Here is a 22820-nt window from a genome sequence, read left to right on the forward strand (position 1 = left end):
TGGCCACTTGAACCCACTTATAAAGGACTAATTTACTTACAATATGAATTAAAATCCGATAATTAGCTTTAAACATATTTAATGATACCTAAGAAAAATGATTTATAGTAGGAAATAAAATATAGCTGTAACAAAATACAGTGGAACCTCACTTAACGAGCACCTCGCACAACAAGCAAAACAAATTGTAAAAATTGGCCTTGCTTAACAAGCAATATTTCGCATAACGAGTGACAAAGAGAGGGGAAGTCCCAAATTGTGCACATGTGGCATGCTCCATCAGTCTGTGTTTAGCACTTGTTACGCTAGCATCTTAGTGTTGCTCGTGATCACATATTTTTCCAAACTCGTGTTCACACATATTACTTATAAACATCAACAACCATAGCTCGTTATATAATAAACATGCCAAATAAATTTAATGACCAAAGCCAAATTAAATTTTAGAAATGTCTGAATTAAAAATTAACTATTTATAATTATTAAATTTAATACGACATGACAACATAATTGCCTACCTCTAGTCAAATTAATAAATTTCTAATATTTAATTATAGCCTTTACATAACCCAAGAATTTGGCATATGGTTTGGAGTGTTTATCAAACATATTAGCTGCGATTTTATTTTATTTTATTTTTTTGTTTCTACAAATCGAATTCTCATTCCAGGATGGCTCATTCTGCACTAGAAGAAAAGATGATGATGATTCACGCTCCTTAACAGTGTATATTGTACAATTTTTTTTTGAATAAACATTATACAGAAAACATTTGAGCATTTTTTCGGTGAGGAATGCATTATCGTATTTTACATTAATTTCTATGGGAAAAATTGTTTCGCTTAACGAGTGTTTCGCATTAAGAGTAAGACTCTGGAATGAATTATGCTCATTAAGCGAGGTTCCACTGTACTTTAAAAGTAAAAAAAAACATGATATATAACAGAATTGTTTTCAACTAATAGATGTTCAGTTGAACTTAATCATTTTGATTATTACGTAAATGGCATATTTTTGCATAAATCACTGTCAGTATGTGTAGCTGATTCAGATGATTCACAATATTTGATTTCACTATTATCTTCTAATAATGCATCTTCATCTTCTGAGACTTCAAGTTCATCAGGAATATTGTCACAATTTTTATTGGCTAATCTTTCAAGCTCATCCAGAGTCAGACATTTATGCACCTTATGTGCCATCTACCACTAATTGTAAACTGAAACCATAATGTGGGAGCAGAAAATATATAGTCTATGAAACAAACCTGCAATACAAATCTGTAGGCAACAAGGTGGTTACACTTTAACATAAATACTAATGGCCTATTCTGATAGCATGAAACATCTAGATGTACTAATGTACTGTACCAATCCTTATCATTTGCTCAATGTATTGGTGTGAAATAGATTCCATATTATGTTCATGTACTTTCGTCTTTAAGGAGACAGTTGATTCAATACAAAATAAAATCTTATAATTCATCCAACACAACCTTAATTACTCCAGTTAATCACGTTCATAAATCTTCAAACGTCCTTCAAACTTCCTCAGGATAACGTTGTAATAAATACACCAACGTGTGAAATGGAACATTCAAATCGAATCCAGTCCAATTCAAATTACGAGAAAACAGTTGAGCTTGATAATGGAACGATTCTCTCGTGCTACGATGACGGTTTAGCGCGTGAGAAAATTTTGCTGCAATTTGCTGCATAACTTAATGTCTTAAGACGCAATTACCGGGTGTTCTCCCCCTCATAACAGTACTTCCACGCTTGTGAAACATTAGCTGTATCTTTATAATTAATGCATGTGCTCCTTAATCCCGCTTTGTATATTTCGAGGGTCTCCATTATTCTGAGTTGGTCCATGTGGTGGGTGAGTCTTATGAGACGGGCACTTTGTAGATCGGCAGTGATTCCAGGTTCAGAAGCGACATGCACCAGGGTGGTGGGTATGTTTCTGTTTGTCTATGTCATACTTGTGTTCTTTCAAGCATTGTTGCAGGGAGCGTTTGGTTGAGCCCACATAAACCAAGCTATTATATCAGTTATTAATGAGTGGCCATGAAACGTACGTCAGCCCAATTGCATCTATTTATGTATTTAATCAACCAAATAAATATACTTAAACTCTAAATTTTGAATCATTCAATTACCAGTAGCGTTCCTATACACCTGCAGATGTAGGATTACAGAGTTTTCGAGAATTATCTAATTAGAATATAGCCAGTGATCCCAGCAAGAAAAGAAATGCAATGTCATGTTCTAGCATTCTTGGAAACAGATATTCACGTACATACATCTGCTAGAACATGTTGCTGCATATTTTAACATATTTCTGAGTCAATGTCTTCAAGTAATAAGCTTAAAATATAAATAAATGCACTTAACAACATTAAACAACTTTATATCGGTAAGGACCATACAAGACCAATTAATGATCTCAACCTAAAAATAATTTTATTTTATAAGAATATTTGATTATTTTGGAACAAAATTGTAGAATACATTATAAAATAGTACAAAACTTATTTAGTAGGCTAAGAAATATTAAAGTGTTAAAAATTTTTTAGATAAATATTCAGCAAAAACTACTATTGAAGTCATTTTATGCTTCCCATCTGGTCATCAGAAGGTTATAATAGTGTCATAAAACAAATGTAAGTTGTAAATAAACAGAAATATAATAATTTATAATAAAATAAATAACTTAAATTAATATAAATTAAAATAAATATAAATTACAAAATAAATTCCTTTGTCTTTTAATCCAAAATAATAATAAAAATTCAGCAAATCTATAATTACAAATGTTTTAAAATCCAATGCATAGAGTTAAAACCCTTAACTGCAATCATGTGGTCTCGCAAACCACTTCACTTTTTTATTGTTGGGAACTTCATCATTGGGATTGTTAAAGCTTATTGTTTTTACATTCTTCTTTAACTGCACTAATTAATAATTCCGTCTCAACACCTATCAACCTTTCCTTTTAAAAAAACCGAAAATGTTTGGAATTAGAATTAAAAGGCTGCATGTTAAAGGTTGACAGGTGTCGAGACGGCTTATTGTTTTTGTTTACCTTTAAGTTAGTGTGCCCAGCATTGCTCAAGTTTTTGAGAGATGTGGAATTAAGAGTGTGATAAAAACAATGGCCCTAGTAACTAAAATGTGCATTTATTGACTTGAGTATTTATTATAATGAAACTGTAAAAAAGATTGCTTGGACTTGTGGACAAAGATAAAAGATCATTCTTGTCCCATTGCATAACTTTGGTGATCCAAATTTCACAAAACCATTACTGATGGTTCAACCTATAGATCTAGGTTATACGGTAGTAGTCCATCTGGTGGTATATTTGGCAACACATTTGGTTTTAGATGCCAATGTTGCCCTCTAATATATCCATTAGTGGTTAATTAATGTAGTAAGTGTTATCAAATAAATATCCAGATCTTCAGTGAATTTGCCATCACTGAGATGCAAAACTTGTTTAACAAAATTCTCTGCAGATGTCTCCCAATAGATGGACACTCATCTACAGGAACAACTTTTTAACATGATTCCACAGTGATGCCTTTAACTCTAAGCTCTGAAAACTTTCTCCTACTGTGTAGCTAGAGACTAAATTGTTTTTACCCCTCAAGCTACAAGGAAAATTTGTACAGCAAAACTAATCAAACAACTTTTCTATCAGTCTATCTCATTTTGAATGGATAAGGCCAAATTTGGCCAATTTCGTGTTTAACGAGTTAAGCAGGCATTAAGCTACTTAACAGGTGTCGGCAGGCAAACCAAAAATCTATTATCAACGATCCAAAAAACAACAATTAGCATTTACTTAATTACTTTTGCCAACAGATGGCACTACACATGAAGGATACAGTATCTATACACTATCTCAACGTTTTGGGATAATATATGGCTTAGTGTCGATTCCAGGGTCTAAGTAATACCTAAATTTTGGTCCAGATGAGTTTAAGAATAAAGATTTGTATAAAGGACAAAACCAACAAGAATTTCATTTATATATATTTCTTCCTTGGTTCCATTTGTTCTGAATGGCTGTACCTTAGAGTTCCACTATGCATTATTCATAATGAAACTTTTATTTTACCCCACTCTTTAAGATGGTCATTTCTTTGAGATCTTTTTTCCATCAGTCTATTCAAAATATGGACTTTAAACATTTAGGCATTTATTTTACCACTCAAGTTTATATTATTTTCATTTGGAAAAAGTCATACTAGATGCTAAAACAAAAATTTTTAATTGCATCAAGCTTCTTGTTAAACTAAGAATCTCATCACTTAATAACTACTATAGTTTATTTGATGTGCTAATTAGATTATTTTATATGCATTTTCCATATGAGGAAGATTGTTGGTGGACAAAGTAGAAAAAATACAATTATTTTTCTTCAGTAAAGTTTTTCATTTAAATCGTTCCCTGCCAAGGTCTGTGATAAGAACAGAATCGGGTAGGCCATCTCTGGCTGTTAATCTATCAGTGTTTGCTACAATTCTGGATTATTATTCTCTCTCTACCAAGTAATGATTACAGACAACTGATATATAACGAACTCTTGTCACCCAGTAATACGATTCCTCGGGAAGTGTGGTCCATCATTATTAAAACATTGTTAAACAATCTCAAATTATTCTTAGCCAGATGTTTTGAATTTTCTAATGAAAAATCTTTCCTTACAACCTGTGAACTAAGATAAGGAGATATATATTGGCTGCAGGATGTGTTTTATTTGCGAGAGAAAGAATATAATTTCAAAAACATTGGATATCTCTTGGTGTCCATCTATTTATCTATTGTCTAATAAAAATTATAAAATTAAATCATTAATTATTCAGCTTCATCTAAACAGACATCCTATTACTTTAAAAGGAAAAAGAGATGTTATACTGAATAACACTGAATATTCTTTTCGTAAAATGCTTGTAGCAAATATGATAAATCATCTGTTTCTGTCATGTGAAGTGCTTTCTGAAATAAGATCTTATGTTCTTGGGCCTGATTTCAATTATATTAATTTACTGGATGATAGCCTCAGTATGACAACACTGTATAAATTATATATCTTTACTCTTCAAACACGAAAACTTTTGTAAGTTTTCATTAACTCCCTTGTAAAAGCAATTGCTATATCAGTTAATAAAGTTATTATTATTGTTATAAAAACATAATAAACCACAAAAATATATTAAATTGAGATAAAATAATTGTCATGTCAGTTAAAAAATCATCAAAACAAAGTTAAAATGATTGCAGAAACAAACAAGCCTGTTCTATTGAAAGTTTTCTGTAAATAAATTTTTACTTGCAGTGTTGAAAATTAGAGAGCCAAGTTCGGTAAATTATTAATTTAGGCATCAAATACGAGTATGCCAAGCCCTATCTGTTGTTATAAATTTTTGAAAAATTGAACTTCTAATGCTTGAATTTTTAAAAATTTTTGTAAGAATGCATTACAACTGTATTTAAACATTCTGTTCCCTCAATTCATTATTATTATAATTCAATGCATATCCAAAATAATATTCTGTCGTCGTCACATCTACTTTTATTAATTTTTGTCAAGTGATTCCTTTTTCTTTACATTAAAATCATTAAGAATTGCTAGATAATTATAACATAACTACTGATTTTCAAATCTAGTTAAGAAACTAAAATTTTGAATTAACTTTGCACAGTCATGCACAGTCATACAACAATGTTATTTTCAAATTCAATGCCAAATTCTTGGACTATATTTTCAACAATATCTTTGATTTGAGTGGCATTGCCATTACAGGGTTCCAATCAAATTTTTGTTTTAAAATCCATATCTTTTCTTGACTAACTTTGCAGATTTTCCTGACCTTTATGTCCATTACAGAGGGCATATTGACAAAATAAAGCAGCATTTGACTTACCACACAGGTATGCTATTGCTTCTCTAACTTTTTAGTTAGTTATTTTTTCTAATTAACAGTTACATATTTTTTAAAATTGCTCAGTTATAAGTCATTTTACTTTAAATAACTGTTAAGAATAAGCTTCCAAACGAAACGTGCTAACACCGAAGTGAGTTTAGAGCACCCCCTCATAATTGCTGAGTTATTAAAATTAAAATGTTTTATTAAATAAAAGTAATTTATCCTGTTATTAATTCACAACCTTAAAATGACTGGAAAAAAGCCATTATTTATTATTCATTAACAAATCCTACAGAATCCTTGTATGAAAATATAAATTTATTAAATTTGTCACTTAATAAATTTTTCAAATGCTATAAATTATTAATAAACTGCAAAAAAATCAAATTGTTTTGTGTGAGAGATCAGACTTGAGAAAAAAAAAATATATTTTTTCAGCTGAAAATTTAATTAAAAATTTGCTATAATTTTTCTCACAATTGTTAAAATTGTAAAAGATACAATTTTATCCCTCTGTAGAGTCACTTCCCTTTCAAGGTGATACATTGAATGTGCCACCAGGAACTGGGCAACAAGAAATTGTTATTGGACATAGACACTACAACATTGCCAAAAAAGGGCAAGGGGGAAAAAAAGGAGGACCCCCAATAAAAGGCAATGACTGATGACAACAACAGTTGGTCCACGAGAAAAGTTCATCCATCTGATGAGGAGTTCACCGAAAAAGGGGACAGTTCATTCCTCTGAGAATCCGCCGCCATCAAAAGTTTGTCCTAGTCAGTTTCCTCGACGATTGGATACCTTAGTGACTTCTCTCCATCCTTAGTGATCCTCAATGAACTCCATAAAGTGAACACCGTGAATAGGAAACTCCTTTAAAGTGACTCCTTGAAAAAGTGCACACCTCCATCCAAAGGTGAACTTCATCAATCCTTTGATTTGCCTCAGATCCCTTACCAGGTATCTATGAACCTTATATGTGAACTCTCTCTCTCCAACTCACGAACTAGTTAATATCGCAGATGTAACCCTTACTATGAGATAATAACCTTTTTTTTGTAGAACTAGCTTAATAAACGAAATTTGTTATCGTTAGAATTGTGTTTGGTGCACTTCCTCAATCTGTGCCGCCATCCCTCGTATTGGATCCAAACACCTACAATGCAACCGCTCGCAAGAAAATACGAAATTAGCAACTACTTAGGTTTCTGTGTCTACCTAGAAGACACAGTGGTGTCGGTCCTGACAAATTAGTCATTGCAGTCTTCGCCGACACAATGTCGACCCTTCGGTCCCGTGGTACCAAAACATAGGGGGTGCTTCGTGCATTGTCACATTTGATACACAATCAAAATTATTAAAATGATAAATATGAATGTGTTATCATTTTTTTGTACTTTGTTATAACATTTTTTTTATCAGTTGATCACTTTAACTAAAAAAGTAAATAACTGGACATTAATAACTAGTTAGCCAATAATCATACAATTCCTCAAATAACAAAGTTAACTGATTTGATATCTCCAAATAAAAAATAAATTCAATTTTATGATGTCATTCAGTGTTAAATACGCCCCAAAACTGTTTCATTTTGAAGAAAAAAAAAATTTCCAATATATTCAGTTATTAAACCAATTTCAAGCATTTACAAAAAGAAATGAAATAAACCAAACAAATTGTCATTGTCATCATATGAAAGAAATACATATTGGTAAATAATACTAGCTTTAAATGCGATCAATTTAATAGTACACACAAATTACAAGTACTTAAATAAATCAACTTTTCTTCGGGTAAAAATGGAACATAATAATGATTTAAAAATTCTTACAAATTACAATTATAGGAAAATATTTAAAATACATAACTTGTTTTAAACAACTTTTTTATACAAGATAAGTTGCCATCTCATAAAATATTTCCAATATTTATAATGAAATAGAAAACATCTTCCTATACAGTTTGAAATTTTTTCTAATTTACTGACATAATAATGTTTCGAGAAAACACCATTAATTATATTACTTATAGAATATATCATCAAATGAATGTTTTGAACTGTCAGAAAAGGATATTTTCTGCAACTTATAAAGTCTGCTTGTAAAACAAAAATTAAAACTTACTTGTATAGATCTTCCAACATATGTTGCTATTAAAAGACTGAAGCAGATAGTGTTCATCTGAATAAACAAAAAGCACAAATCAAAAATATGTTTTGTTACGCTTACTAATAAAATTAATAAATAAAAAATAATATATAATCAATGATAAAATAAAAACTACATAAAAAGCATAAAAACAAAATATACTTTATTTGAAACACATAAATAACACCTTATTATTCTTGGCGAGAAACGTAATTTATTACAATAACAAATGTTTTCGGCCTGATTTACAGACCATCTTCAGGTTGAGAACGAAAATGAAACTAAAGCATTCCGTTAATAGAATACAAAATTAAAATTAAATAACCAATGGAATAACGTAGAAACAAAAAATTAAAAATTAAAATAATCAAAGGAATAACCCAAAAACAGAACAAAAATATGTACATAGAATTATGAAATTGAAATTAACATAACTCTTCTATTAAAATCATTAATTTAACTGGTTAGAGTTCTTAGTGAGTTCTTTAACCATAAATTTCCATGCAGGTGGAAGACTTTCTGCATCTCTTGCATTTAAACATCCCTCCTGTAGTTTACTCCTATATATCTGAATCTTTTCAGTGGTCATCGCCAAAGATGCGGAATATAGAGGTTTGATGATGGCTGAGTCATTCCATTTGACTATAGAATCTTGTGTTTGTGCCATTTGGGACAAAATTGTAGTATTAGACTCTTTTCTAATATTATAATTATGCTCCTTGAGTCTAAGTCCCAAGCTCCTAGTGGTTACTCCAATGTAATCTTTTTTAATGCCCAACTGCATGTTCTCATAAGGAATTCTATAAACCCCTGCTCTCTTCTCTGGTTTTATACTATCTTTATCATTTCTCAGGATTTTGTATAAATTTGGTGCCCTCTTCACAAGCATTCTCAAACTTTTTTGTCCGCCACTTCTTTTATAACTTTATACAAACTTTCGTTATAAGTAAATTTTACTACTCCAGTGGGAACATCTTTAAAAGATTTTTTCTTGAAATTCGTCTCAAATTTCCTAACCATTCCTAGAATTGTGCTTTTTTGGTAACCTAGGATCCCTGCTACGTTCATTATTCTATGTATTTCTTTAATCCTGTCTTGTATCCTGTTGCAATATAAGAAAGCCCTTTTTATTAAAGCACGGAAAACCGCAATTTTATACCTAAATGAAGTAACCACTAGGAGCTTGGGACTTAGACTCAAGGAGCATAATTATAATATCAGAAAAGAGTCTAATACTACAATTTTGTCCCAAATGGCACAAACACAAGATTCTATAGTCAAATGGAATGACTCAGCCATCATCAAACCTCTATATTCCGCATCTTTGGCGATGACCACTGAAAAGATTCAGATATATAGGAGTAAACTACAGGAGGGATGTTTAAATGCAAGAGATGCAGAAAGAATATGTACATATTTTTGTTCTGTTTTTGGGTTATTCCTTTGATTATTTTAATTTTTAATTTTTTGTTTTTACGTTATTCCATTGGTTATTTAATTTTAATTTTGTATTCTATTAACGGAATGCTTTAGTTCCATTTTCGTTCTCAACCTGAAGATGGCCTGTAAATCAGGCCGAAAACATTTGTTATTGTAATAAATTATGTTTCTTGGCAAGAATAAGGTGTTATTTATGTGTTTGGTGATTTGCTAAGTACTTGAGAATAGTTTTTATACTTTATTTGATTTTAATGTTCGCAATACGGATTACCTTCCTTTTAAGTAACGACAAGCAAATTATCAGTTTTCAATATAATTAATAAAAAACTTTTATTTAAAAATGATGACGATGCCAGTTCAAACCAATGTTTAATATTTCAATTAATTATTATATTAGTGAAAGTGAGAAAAAGCTAAGCTTATCCAAACAAAAACAAAGCATAATAATGATAACAGAGATGCTTAAAATAGCTCAAAAGTTTTATGAGAATGAAAATATAATAAATATCAAAAAGCAAACAAATCAGTTAAATTTGTGGATATGAGTATTAAATCGCCTGAAAAGCCGCTAGCCCTATAAAAGTTATTTAATATAAAGCTAAAATCAACAATATTTGTCAGATTTAATCACTTATTTTGAAACGCACAAAAAAAAGGTTTATAGACAAATAAACAAATTTGTTCCATCCTTCCAATCTGTCATTCACCAGCGGTCAAAATCTGTAAATTAAAATTTTCTTTTGAGTGGTTCTTGATCTCTGGTGAACATCAGATTGGAAGGACAGGACAAATTTGTTTATTTGCGTATAAACCCCTTTTCAGTGGTTTCCAAAATAAAAATTATTTTTGTATTATTATTATATACCAACATTATATAAAAATTTGTTATGGATTTGTTTAAACCAACTTCAAAGGGCAAATATCCTTTCGAACTTTTCTAATTATTTATAAAACATAAATATATAAATAAATAGGAAGGAAAACATGCCCTACATGTTTTCAGTCTCAAAAGATGTTATACTTGATCCTTTAAACAAAAACATCTGAAGAATAAAACTGTTTCTGAAATGTCTATTGTGACCAAAGCCTCAAAAAAATAAAATGAAGATTTGGTGAATAAACTCTGCATTCAAAACATGAACTATTGTAAGGAGTCAAATCTTTTTTTTTCGTTTCTGGGTTTTTCTTTACTTATAGTTATTTAGTTTAGAGACATTTTTATTTTGTTTAAAAGACAAAAACTTCTACACCTCCCAGTCTAAGTTTGAAAAGACAAAGGTTACTTATATGCTGTCACCAATCTAACATGGCATTTTGGGTTTAGAGATCTTCAAACAGATTATAGTAGTCACCTAATCCCATTGTTACTGTACTGGATAAATTTATGGAAAGATTGTAATAACTCTTGTTGAATAAAAAATTGCAAAGAAATAAAAGTGTTTGTTAGCAAGTATGTATGTAAATAGGGTAGAGCGGCACATGCTAATGTAACGTCACACTCGAGACACACAAACCATGGAGTAACAGGAGGCTGATTAGGTGAAGCTACCAAGTGCAAGTGAGGTGATTCTCCAGAGTGCAAGGTTTAGAAAAGTGATTGGATTCTTTCATCATTCCTGGTGCGACAGTTTCATGATTTAGGTTCTAAGAGTTTTGTAAGTGATTTGTTTTTGAATTACCTTTAATTCTCTACAGAAATACCAACAACTTTAAGTCTTACTAATTATAGTTCCAAGTTTTATAATGTTTGCATTTAGATGAATTATCACTACTAACTTACTTATGGTGTCTAAGCTAACCCCATTTTTTGTAAATAGTCATTTCTTTCATATAATAAATACTTTTGAATTTTTCTAATTTTTGCTGACAAGGATGGGGACCAGAAGTTTCTATTTCTTCTGGCCCCATCCAAAGTTCAGGCCTAGCAACTGTTTGAAACCATTTTCATTTATGTAACACCATTCATTAAGTTTAATTCTGAGCAGACTAAACAGTGCATTACACTATTAAAGTCATTGATTAAATATAGGAAAAATTTATAATATAAACAATAAATATTTAATGAAATAACGTTTATCTTCTTATAAATTTGAAATTTATTAAACATTTACCTGTTGATTTGAGGAATTACAGATCTGATGAAATCCTACTGTTATTAAAAAACAAATTCCTAAACTTGGAAGAAACAATGCTCTCTCTGCTATGACAAATCCTACTCTGAAGAATATATTAGAAGCTGGTAAGAATGGCACAATAAGAAATGCCAAACCCATTGTTGTTAACCTACATAATGAAAATAAAAATATGTATTATTATAAATTTCTGATGATAATTCAAATTAAACAGTTAAAAACCAAGTTTTACTAACAAAATTTTATACTAATTAAATATAACTTGAGATTTACATGTATGCATTGAAAACAAATGTTTACCAAAACTGAAAAAGTTAAAATATATTTAACAGAATACATATACCTGAATACCTGAGCATTCACATATAAACAACAAAAATACAGTAAAATAACAAAATTAAACATTAAACTGAATCCTGAAAATTATATTAATAGGTGCTCAGATAATCAGGGTTCTACAGTATTTAAAGAATTCGGTACGTGTCACTCTCCAATAAAACACACATATTCTCTTTTCAACAAAAGCAGTGTTACAAATAATTAGTGAAGTTTGCGTAGACAGACTGTTTCAGCCTAACCATCTTTTTATAATGTCAGATTTCTTTGCTTCAGCGAGTTCATTTAAACCAGTGATTCTCAAACTTTTTCGATCCACCGCCCCTTTGTCTATAAAGTTATACCCAACACCCCCTAACCCATTCTCTCTTGTGTGAGAAAGGATTGGAAACATTCTTAGGAAAACTTTTCTATGAATCTCACACTTTGTGCCCTTACCGTACATTGTTCTCAACATCTGGAAACCATTAAACGCAATGTTTTCTCTTATCCGTTTCTCTTTAACAGAGAAAAGGGAACGGCTGTCAGTGACCCCAACTTTTGCCTTTGGTCACCATTTAGTACCCTGCCTCCAGCAGCTTTTAAATTTAATTTTTTCAACCCTTTGGATCTCTACCCATTTATTATATTAAAAAATGATCTTCAAAATTTTCAGTAAAATTTATGCATTGGAGAGTTCATTTTTATAAAAAAAAAGAAGATATCAGAACTCTCAGATGCATTTGAATGCTCCAATTGCATCTGATTGCTTGATTGGTAAGTAATAGTAGTAAAAGTAGCAATTTTTGCTACTTTTACTACCTTTACTTACCAATTACACAATCATGACTGTTTCATAAAATACATATAGAGAGGTACTTTCAAATAACTAAAATTCATTGTCAGAAAAAGTGCCTTTATAACCTAATGAAGTAATTTAAATTATGTATAGGATGATAAATTTTTGTTATTCGTCATCAAAAAAATAGACTGGCAATAATACGTAAAAATTCTGAAAAGTAAAAATTTCCTGTCAAACAAAACACATTGGCTATGCCAGGCAAAGATATCGCACTTAACTTAGTGATCAAGTAAAATATCACAAAAGCAGATATAATAAGATGTTGGACACACATGGCATCCTTGGATTAGCAAGTAAACATTGAATCCCATCCATATAAGCATCCTTCAAACTGGTAGTATTCATTTCTAATTATTAATATTAATACAAGATGGCATCCTAAACACCTGTTTTGAGGCTAAATTTATTAGTATAATCATTTTTCTTACAGCCCATAAATAACCCAGTCAATTTGACTTAAACTCCAATATCACTTCCTAAGCCTTTTAAATTTCCGGTACTCCATACGAAAATTAACAACTAATTAACTAACGTTTTCGATCGCCTCCGCGATCTTCGTCAGGTTTTATCGACGGTTTTGAAATAGAATGCAAAAAGAATTATTTCAAAATTCAAACGATCGAACCTCTCCCGCGTGCAATAATTGCGAATGATCTAACATGCAATTAATCTCCCTGATACCATCATAAAAATGCCTCTGTCCATCCATACAGGAATACTACACTATCCTGAGATGCTACCATTGCGGGTGCATTTCGGATACATACCGCCACGCATATGATAATACGTTGCCATCCTTGAAATTAATACATTTCCCCGATTTTGACGCCTTGTAAATCTCAAGGGTCTCCAAGGCCCTGATGCGGTCCGTGTCGAATGACGTTTTAACGAGGCTGGTTTTATCAAAATCTGCCTTTATCTCGGGGTCGGTGGCGTACATCGACAGAGCGGTGGTGTGTCTTTTTTTGGCAACGTCATATTTGTGTTCCGAGATCCTTCTTTGAACGGACCTCTTGGTAGATCCGATGTATATTAGGTCCCTTTGGGACCTGTGATCCCTTATCGGGACACTATATACCCCTGGTGCTCTTAGAAAATCCGGTTTGTCTTTGGCGTTCCTGAGTAGCGAATAGATCGATTGGGTTCTTGAGTACGCCAACTTGGTGCCCTTCTTCCGCGCTATTTCCTTGTATAGGTCCTGCATACCTCTGTTGTACTGGACCACCGTGCGCCGGTTCGGCCCCGAATTGGAGCTATCCCGTGCCACCGAAGCGCTAAGTGCCGTGTTTGTATTACGGAAGTTACGCGCTAATCTACGGACGAGGCCACGTTTATATCCATGGCTAGCGGCTATGTCTTCTATGTGTCCCAGCTCTGTGAGCGTGTCCTCCCATTTAGAATTATGAGTGTACGCCCTCCTAACTAACGCCCTGAACGCCGCAATCTTATATTGATACGGGTCTTCAGACCCAGCAGGTATGTACATAGGTAGGTAGTCGGGCTTGTAATACACCCGCGTTTCAATACTGTTTACCTTGAGTTGAATGGCGACGTCTAAAAAGTGCACATCGGTGCCCGATAGTTGATCTAGTTTAAGCGTTAGCCCATACGGGTTGTCGTTAACACTGCGCAGAAAATCATGGACGTTCGGCTTGTTCTTCCATATGACCATCACGTCATCCACATACCTACGATATAAAATAATATCGTGTGTAAACCTGTGAATGACATCTCTCTCTAACTGCCGTAAAACCAACTCACACAGGTCGCCCGAAATTGGGCTCCCCATGGGGACCCCCCTTTTCTGTAAATACGTGGCGTTGTCGAACCTAAACAGCGAATTGTAGCACACCAGGTGTGCGAGCTCAAGTACGTGATTGCGGTGTGCTGGTAGGCTATACTTGGTTAGTAGGACGTCCCTAAGGGCGCAAAAGCAAGGTTGGAGTTTGATAGATGGATATAGAGCCTGAAAATCCAATACCGTGACGTGAGTGTTCTCTCTGACCTGTGTACGCTTCAATTCATCGACCAATTCTCTGGAGTTCTTTTTTTGACTTAAACTGTTTAAAATTCTGAATTTGTTTACATTATGTTATCATTTATTGTATATGTGAAATAATTTTTAACATTTGAAGTGAAAAACACATTTAATATATTAAATAGCTGAAATGATGGTAAATAAGTAGTTTTTGTTTTGAAGTTTAATAAACAAATATATCAATCAAAATATAAAGTGAAAATATAATTTATCGATTACTTACCTTCTTATTTTTCGATCTCCCGATAAAACTCCAAAGTAGAAAAATAAGCCAAACACGGCCCAAAATATTATTACGACAATGAGGCGAAAATCGGATGCAGATCGTATTAATGGTACACACCCCATCGACCAGTCAAAACAAAGCCATAAAGGATGCAAAAGTATCCATATGTTCAACGTGTAAATATAATTATAATTTATAACCTAAAAATATATTATTATTATTATTAATACAGTAACTTATTAACGTTTATTATTTATATAATTTATATATATAAGTATTTCTTGATAACATGTGTGTATATGTGTACACACACACACACACACACGAGAAGGTCTGAGACAAACGGAAGAAGTGAATGCACTCCACTACGAGTTTAACAATACCCATTTATTTATATGCAATTTATGCAGTTCTGTACATAGTTAGTTAAGACACTTAGCAAGACACTAATTTTATATATCAATTATAGTCCCTGACCGTGAGAAAGAGTTTACAAATCGGTCGCATGTTAGTAAATACCTTAGTAGAAGTTGATTCCTTGAGGAATCATATAATCGGCAGTACTGCTGGACCACAAAGTAATTTGAAAGGTGCTTTGATGAATCAAAAGGGTGGAAGTCTTTGGATGTCTTAAGAAGGACAGAGAATCGGTGACGGCTTGAGCAGTATCCGAAACAGGATCAGGTGCAAACGCCAGTCTACAGAGGATGAAATATCGATGATGGCAAACTACGATGACGGCAAACTCCCCATGTCCTCATTGGACCTTGCCTTTTACTTGGGGTTCCTCCCCATTTTCCCCTTGCCCTTCTCGGACAATGTTGCAATGTCTATGAACAATAATGATTTTTTCATTAGTTCCTAGTGACACATTTGATGTGTCACCTCAAACAAAGAAGCAAGTCCATGAGAAAAGATATAACCATATCCTTTCTGGTTTTTTTTTTCTTTTGAAAAAGTTTGTGTAAAACTTTTTTGTCAAGTCTGGGCTCTCACATTATATATATATATATGACATGAAAAATATACATCACAGACTCAGATAAGTCCAGCAACATAACTTCAAATCTCTAAGAACGTTTTCAGTCTATCCCCAAAAGATTTGTCAGGAAAAGTCACTCTAGAAGGGAATGTTTTAAGAAGACAAAATTTAAACCATTCAAAATTCAAGAGTTACTGTACTTATCTGAGGCTGTGGTGTATGTATTCTATGTTAATAAACTGTCCAGTTCCAGTTAGATAAGAATTTTTTTATGCATGCATGCATACATACATACATACTTTTAAAAAAATAATTAAAAGATAAAAAATAATATTCTAAAAAGCTAATAAACCTGTAAAGTTACTATTTATTCTGAAACTTTACCATTCTAATTATTTTAACCATTCAGATTGTCTTTGAAAATACCATACTCCCTATGTAGGATAAAAAAAAAACACCTTACTTGTGTATGTATCATTCCATCATAAAAGCAGCTGATTTGTGTCAAGCTACTTTTGTTTTTGTAAAGCAGACTAGTCTGGCAAAACTGATTATCCAAAGTTATCTTTTTCCCTAGTCTTCTATGCAAAGACAGCTAAAAATAACACATCAGTCAGGCTTGTGACTTCTATGCTTAAGGTTAAATTAGCTTCTCTGCTGCATGAATTAGGACAACTTGCTTCATTTGAATTTATGACTTCTTTCAGAGTAAGAAGTATCTATAAAAGGCAGTAGCACATTTGTATTGTCAGTTGCCATTTTCCAATATTTTCAGTTGTCAACATACAATGTCCTGCTGCTCTCACTGTAAATAGCAAGTATTATCGACAGCTTTGAACTGTATCAATGTGTTGTGTACAATAATGAACACAATAATGTTTATGACAAATGCTATGTAAAAAAATTTAATGACAATTTACATTGTCATTCAGTATTATATTTTACAATATTCAGGAAGAAAACAATTGGCCAGAGCAGGACTTCAACCCACAACTCCCACTTACCATGCGGATACGTTGCCAGTTACCTCCATCCAACCCTTCACTTTCAGATATATTAATCATACATAGCCATCCACGGTTACTCACAGAGCCAACTGGGAACAACTCGTATGCCTACGGCCTATAATCACCCACTATGGCACTCAGCCAGATATCACTTTACCCCAGTACAGTGAAAAATATATTTTACTGTATATGATTCCTTTCTCAATAGCTATACCCTGGCTATGCTCTTTATTCTGTGTAGAGTGTACACAAAAATCTCAAATATTTAATTCATATTATTCACATGTAAAACTTTAAAGAAGTTTATTACAAATTTTTGGGTGCATTGCTTGGTAAAACTGAATTAAGCTGCTGGAGTTCTCCTTAATTATTTCTGATTTTGAACAAATCAATTCTACTACTGTTTTGCTGTTTCTACATGCTCTTTTTATATAAATCAAAACAGCTACTCAGGAATAATATACAACTATAGTAAAACACTTCAAAAAAAGACCTTAAAAATTGCATTAACTGCTTTAATCTCTAACATTTTCGTTCAGGAGGATCTTACAAAATGAATGATGGTTGTGTTCAAACAGAACAAAAAATTTAAAACATTCAAGAATAAACAATGTAAAAGATAGTACCGGATCTTCGGAGATTTTCATAACTTTTACAATATAAGGTCCAGTACCAACTGTTAAATTGTTTATTCTGAAATGTTTTAAATTTTTTGTTCTGTTCAAATGCAACCATTGTTCATTGAGTAAGCTCCTCCTGAAGGTCAGTTAAATATAAGAGATTAGCAAGGTTGAGGCCGAAGTTTTAAACGTGTACGTCGGACATTTGACGCCGCTTTCCCGTGAGCCTAGAAGTTTGACAATGGCATTTGGAATGTCGAGCTTGATTCCACCGACTTTCCAAACATCATTGTCAAACTTCTAGGCTTACAGGAAAGCGGCGCCAAACATCTGACATACATGTTTTCGCATTTAAAAACTTCGGCCTCAACCTCGCTGTTAAAGTGGTTAATTAAAAAACTTTTGGACATTTGAATTAAAACTGCATTTGTGTTAAATATCCTTTCTATTATATATTTAAATATAAATATTACCCTAAGAATTAAATTTTCTTCAAAAGATGCAGGATTGTCAACATGCTGAAAAACGGGTGCACGAGCTCCCATTATTTGCCATCTCCCAAATAATAAAATCATTCCTCCAACTGTAAGAAAAATTTGTCGTCCAAGGAATTGAGATAACCATTTTTGATTCTATAACCAATAAATAAAAAAAAACATTTATTATTAATCATTACTGTAAAAATTGCTACATAAATTATTATATATTAAATTTCAATATAATTGATAAAATATTTATTAATATAAGACTTCCAATTATTAATTTATTTTTGTAAATTTAAGCTTAAAGAATTATTGGTACATATCTCAGTCAATTTCCTGACATAAAAAACTAATTTAAATTTATTCAAGAGTTTATCACAAATAGAATAATGAAAGCATTGATTTCTAACATGCTGATAGCCAAATATAAGTCAAATTATAGTTAAAAATGTGTTACCAGCAACACCTCTTGCCTTTAAATGAGCATACTTGAAGTGCCAAAAATGAACATTTATATAGCAATTAAATGTAAATAACGCATAGTTAGTTTCTAAAATAGGGCTGAAAAATAAGCTATTGCACCAGAGAGCAGAATATTTACAGAAATATAACAGAAAATAATTATGTTTTAAGAAGAAAACACAACTATTAAGAAAACAAAAATTCCCTAAATATTTAATTTCACACCTTCCTTATGTGTCTTTCACAGCAATGCTTTATTCAAAACAAACATTTTCAACTGAAGATGTCTTGGTGTGTGTGAATTTTTTATGGATTGTCACTGGTGTGTTAAAACAACAGATAAGAAAAAGAGAAGCAAGTAAAGTTTTTCTTTGTATATTCATAATATTTTTATATTTATTAAATTTTCAGCCTAGTTTATGAGCCTGCTTCAAGTTCTAAACATTCAAACCGAATGGTTTACTGAATGTTCTGGCATTTAAACTGAGTTTTTTTTCAAACAGGTCTTTTTTTCAAATTGAATAATCTAATGCATCAAATTAAAGTTAAAGTAAACAAATAAATAAAAATAATTAGATATGCAAATATATGAAGTTATATAAAGAATATTCGAAAGAAAATGTAACTGAAAAAATTAAAGCAAACAATAATTATAAATAAAAATAAACAACAAAATTGGTGCATTACATAACACAGTAACAATATAATTTTAATTCTTATTTATGTGAAATCATGTCAATCTTCTTATTTGATTATTTCTCACAATGAAGTGTAATATAAATGACGCAAGGCTTTCTATACATCTGTTTAATTCTCTTTTTCCATTTGCCAAAATGCATTTCGGGTCTTTGCCGCTCTTCTGTCGACTTTTCCCATTAAGGTGCTATACATTTAGTATTCCGAAAAGTATAATAGTACGGCCTTTGCCTTTAAAACACTAAGATACATATAAAAACTTGGGTTCTTAAATGGAACTTAGTTCCAATTTTTCAAGCTTAACCAGCTATCAGCATCTTACTCTCCAGGAAAGTAAAACAAATACAATATTCTTGTAGAGAAAAGTGAGCTCTTTCAAACGGTGGTCAAAGAATAGAAATTGGACATATCATTTTTGAGATAATGGGGTTCAAAAATGAAAAAAAATTAGTATCTTATTTTTTGGAAGCAAGTTGATCTTGAAATTAAAAGTAAAATTTACAAGCTTTATTAAGAACCATCTAGTCAATAATCTCACAGGAAAATATCTTTTTCTGTGAGACTATTCCTGAGATAATTTGTACTTCTTTAATACTGGAAACATGTATTAATAATATCTTCAGATCATTAAACCTCTTCAGCTTCCAGCAAAGCATTATCTTGAAAGACCATATAGAGGTCCAGCTCATCAGATCCTCCACAAACTGGAACCACATCAGAGTCCATTAAAATATTTAAAGCTAGCCATAACTCCAATTACATCAACTCTTGGGACAAGACACAGCTATCCAAAATATGGCAGGTACAGTGCAATACACCTTTATAACCAGAGTGACAGTATGGCTCAGCACACCTTATACAGGCCTGTTCAAATTTGAATTCTACAAATGCATTCTATTCGATGCATTCCGATTCAAAACAAACTCCATAAACCTGAAGCTGCCATCAGGTGGATGTGAATTGCAACATTTTACATGTTTTGCTAGAAGCTGAAAAGGGTTAATGTTTAAAAAATATAGCTGTCTCAAAAATTTGACTCTTTGTTGCAGCAAATTTTTTCAACTGACTGCAGCTGGTAAGAATAATAATCAAGTTTGACCCTTCAAATTTATACAGTTTACACAATGCAAAGCGGTGAACTGCTGCAGCAATTTTCAACAAAATATAGTCATTACTACTATACCAGGTGTAACGTGCTTATAAACACAACTAAACACCAATAACCGGCAAAAAACATATACAGTCAAATATCCATATTACACTTGTATATAGCAAATTTCTCTGTATAATCGAATTTTTGCATTGTACACTGCTCTTTCAGCCAAAAAAAAATATGTAAAATTGCTTCTAAATAATGAAGTTAAATTTCCATATAACAACTTTTTTAAATTTGTAAGGACTATCAATCATTAAAAGTCAACAACTCCATCTCGGTTGAATTTGAATTTAGGTTCAATTTTCAGGTATGAATCTGTAAATCCTTTGATAAACCATAGCCCAGGTGTGACAAATAATGGTCGTTATCTTTTAAAACCATCTTGTAATCTGCTTCCAAATGGCTCCCAGTTGCAAAGAAGGGAGAAAGAAATTATCTGTTAATGATGGCATTTGGACCTAAACAATTTACAATTAACAAATGTTTTAGAGTTACAGTAGTAAAATAAATAAATTTAATACTATATTATACAGTATTTCTTAGTAATACTGTAACTTGCAGTTAACATGTTTTTATTGAAAAAGTTACTGCACTGTATAAATTTTTGGACAATTTTAAATGCATCTTCATTCACTTCATAATAGTGTACTGTACAATACAGTATAATGGATTATTTTTACACCAATTTTATTTACGCTACTTTCTCTGGAAGCACATCCAAGTCATAAAATCATGGCAGTCTGTACAGTGAATAATGTATTGTAGAAAGTTGATAAAGGCTCAAAAAAGAAAGTCATCACAGCAAAGTTTGGAATTTCTGTGAGTAGTTCATCAACCATAACAAATCATGAATGAATTTTGAAATTAATCAATGATGCAACACCCACAGCAAAACATGCTAGAACCTGCGTGTACATTGATTTAGATAAAATAGTTTTACTGCTCTTAATGAGTGTCAAACATATTATGAAGACAGAACATTTTTTAATTGTTCTGTGCAACAAAAATTTACAAACTTTTACAAAAATATAGTTAAACTAACTTGTATTTTAATACACAAATGTATACTTAATTAGAATAATTTTAATTTTAAAATTACATTTATAGTACATTATTACTGTATATTATGTTTATATTAATTTAAATTATGTTAAAATAATACTTTGTTTACCAGAAAAAAAGTGTAATCTCTGTATAACAGAATTTCAATCATCATCAGCCAACCCGTAATATATAAAGCTACCACCGACCAAAGCCGAAATTATCGGGCTGGAATCCCACACTCTAATGGCAAATTATCTTGTAATTTTATAATTAATATAGCCGTTTCCAGCCCGATAATTTCGGCTTTGGTTGGTGGTAACAGAATTTCCCTAATGCAAATTTTTTTCAGGATTTAGCAACCTTCTATATAGACGTTTGACTGTATTTCAAGAAAATATCAACCTTAGTTGCTGTATAGCAGCATGCCAAAAATGGGAAAATGTTTTGAATTGCTATCACAGCAATTTAATTACTTTCACTTAAGGGACTCCTACAACTGAAGTATTGTATATTGAGGTCTAAAATTTTTCATAATTCTCTTTGCTTAGTTTAGAAAGCTACACATCAAATTTAATCAAAATCCAAGGTAGTCAGGTGGGGCGACTTGATCACTTGGTACGGAATGCCCCCAAGGTGTATCGCCATTTAATCAAAAATAACACTTCAGAATCAACTAATTATATTTTTAAACTTTTTATTGTAATGTTACTATTTGATTGACATAAACTTTGCTAAATATGTATAAAACACAAATATCACTATCAAAATATTAATATTTGAAATGTTTTATAATTGTTGAATAAACAAACTAATCTTCACAAAATAATAGTAGAGTTAAATCTTCATCAATTGATCGTGTTTAATAATTATGATAATTAACTATAAGAAATAAAATACTTACTTTATATGTGGATAAATTCAACAAGCTGATTAATGAAAGATCGATTTTGCAATTAATAATAATATCATAGGCACTGCAGATACCCTGAAATTAAAATTAGAAAAAGAAAACATGGATAACAACTTAAGATATAAATGTTTTATTAATAATTAAAATTAATGTTTTTTACAGCATATAAGATGCATAGACACGTAAGATTTGCCCTCAATTCAGCACAGAATATTTAAGAAATTAAAAGTATTTTTATATTTAATTAAACCATCCTGCTGCACCTTATGCACTCTTACCAAAATTTTCTTTTTATTATATTCTGGCCGAAAAGGTAAAATTAGAATGCATACTTTATTTATCAAGATAATAGGAGTTTATAGAAA

The 22820-nt window shown here is 31.5% G+C and overlaps 1 protein-coding gene across 2 annotated transcripts in view; it reads right to left on the reverse strand.

The window, feature by feature from the left end:
* Nucleotides 1–22820, reverse strand: part of Tmtc4 (Transmembrane O-mannosyltransferase targeting cadherins 4) — a 70570-nt gene that overhangs the window by 26318 nt on the left and 21432 nt on the right. For both annotated transcript variants that reach the window (XM_067287328.1, XM_067287329.1), the window contains exons 6-10: nt 22447–22530; nt 18179–18337; nt 15094–15296; nt 11635–11806; nt 8060–8116 (exon numbers count right to left, since the gene is read on the reverse strand). In XM_067287328.1, the coding sequence (XP_067143429.1) occupies nt 8060–8116; nt 11635–11806; nt 15094–15296; nt 18179–18337; nt 22447–22530 (675 nt within the window). The remainder of the gene's footprint in view (nt 1–8059; nt 8117–11634; nt 11807–15093; nt 15297–18178; nt 18338–22446; nt 22531–22820) is intronic.

This window comes from Centruroides vittatus, unplaced genomic scaffold, assembly GCF_030686945.1.
Source record: "Centruroides vittatus isolate TY-2023 unplaced genomic scaffold, ASM3068694v2 scaffold_450, whole genome shotgun sequence".
NCBI lineage: Eukaryota > Metazoa > Arthropoda > Arachnida > Scorpiones > Buthidae > Centruroides > Centruroides vittatus.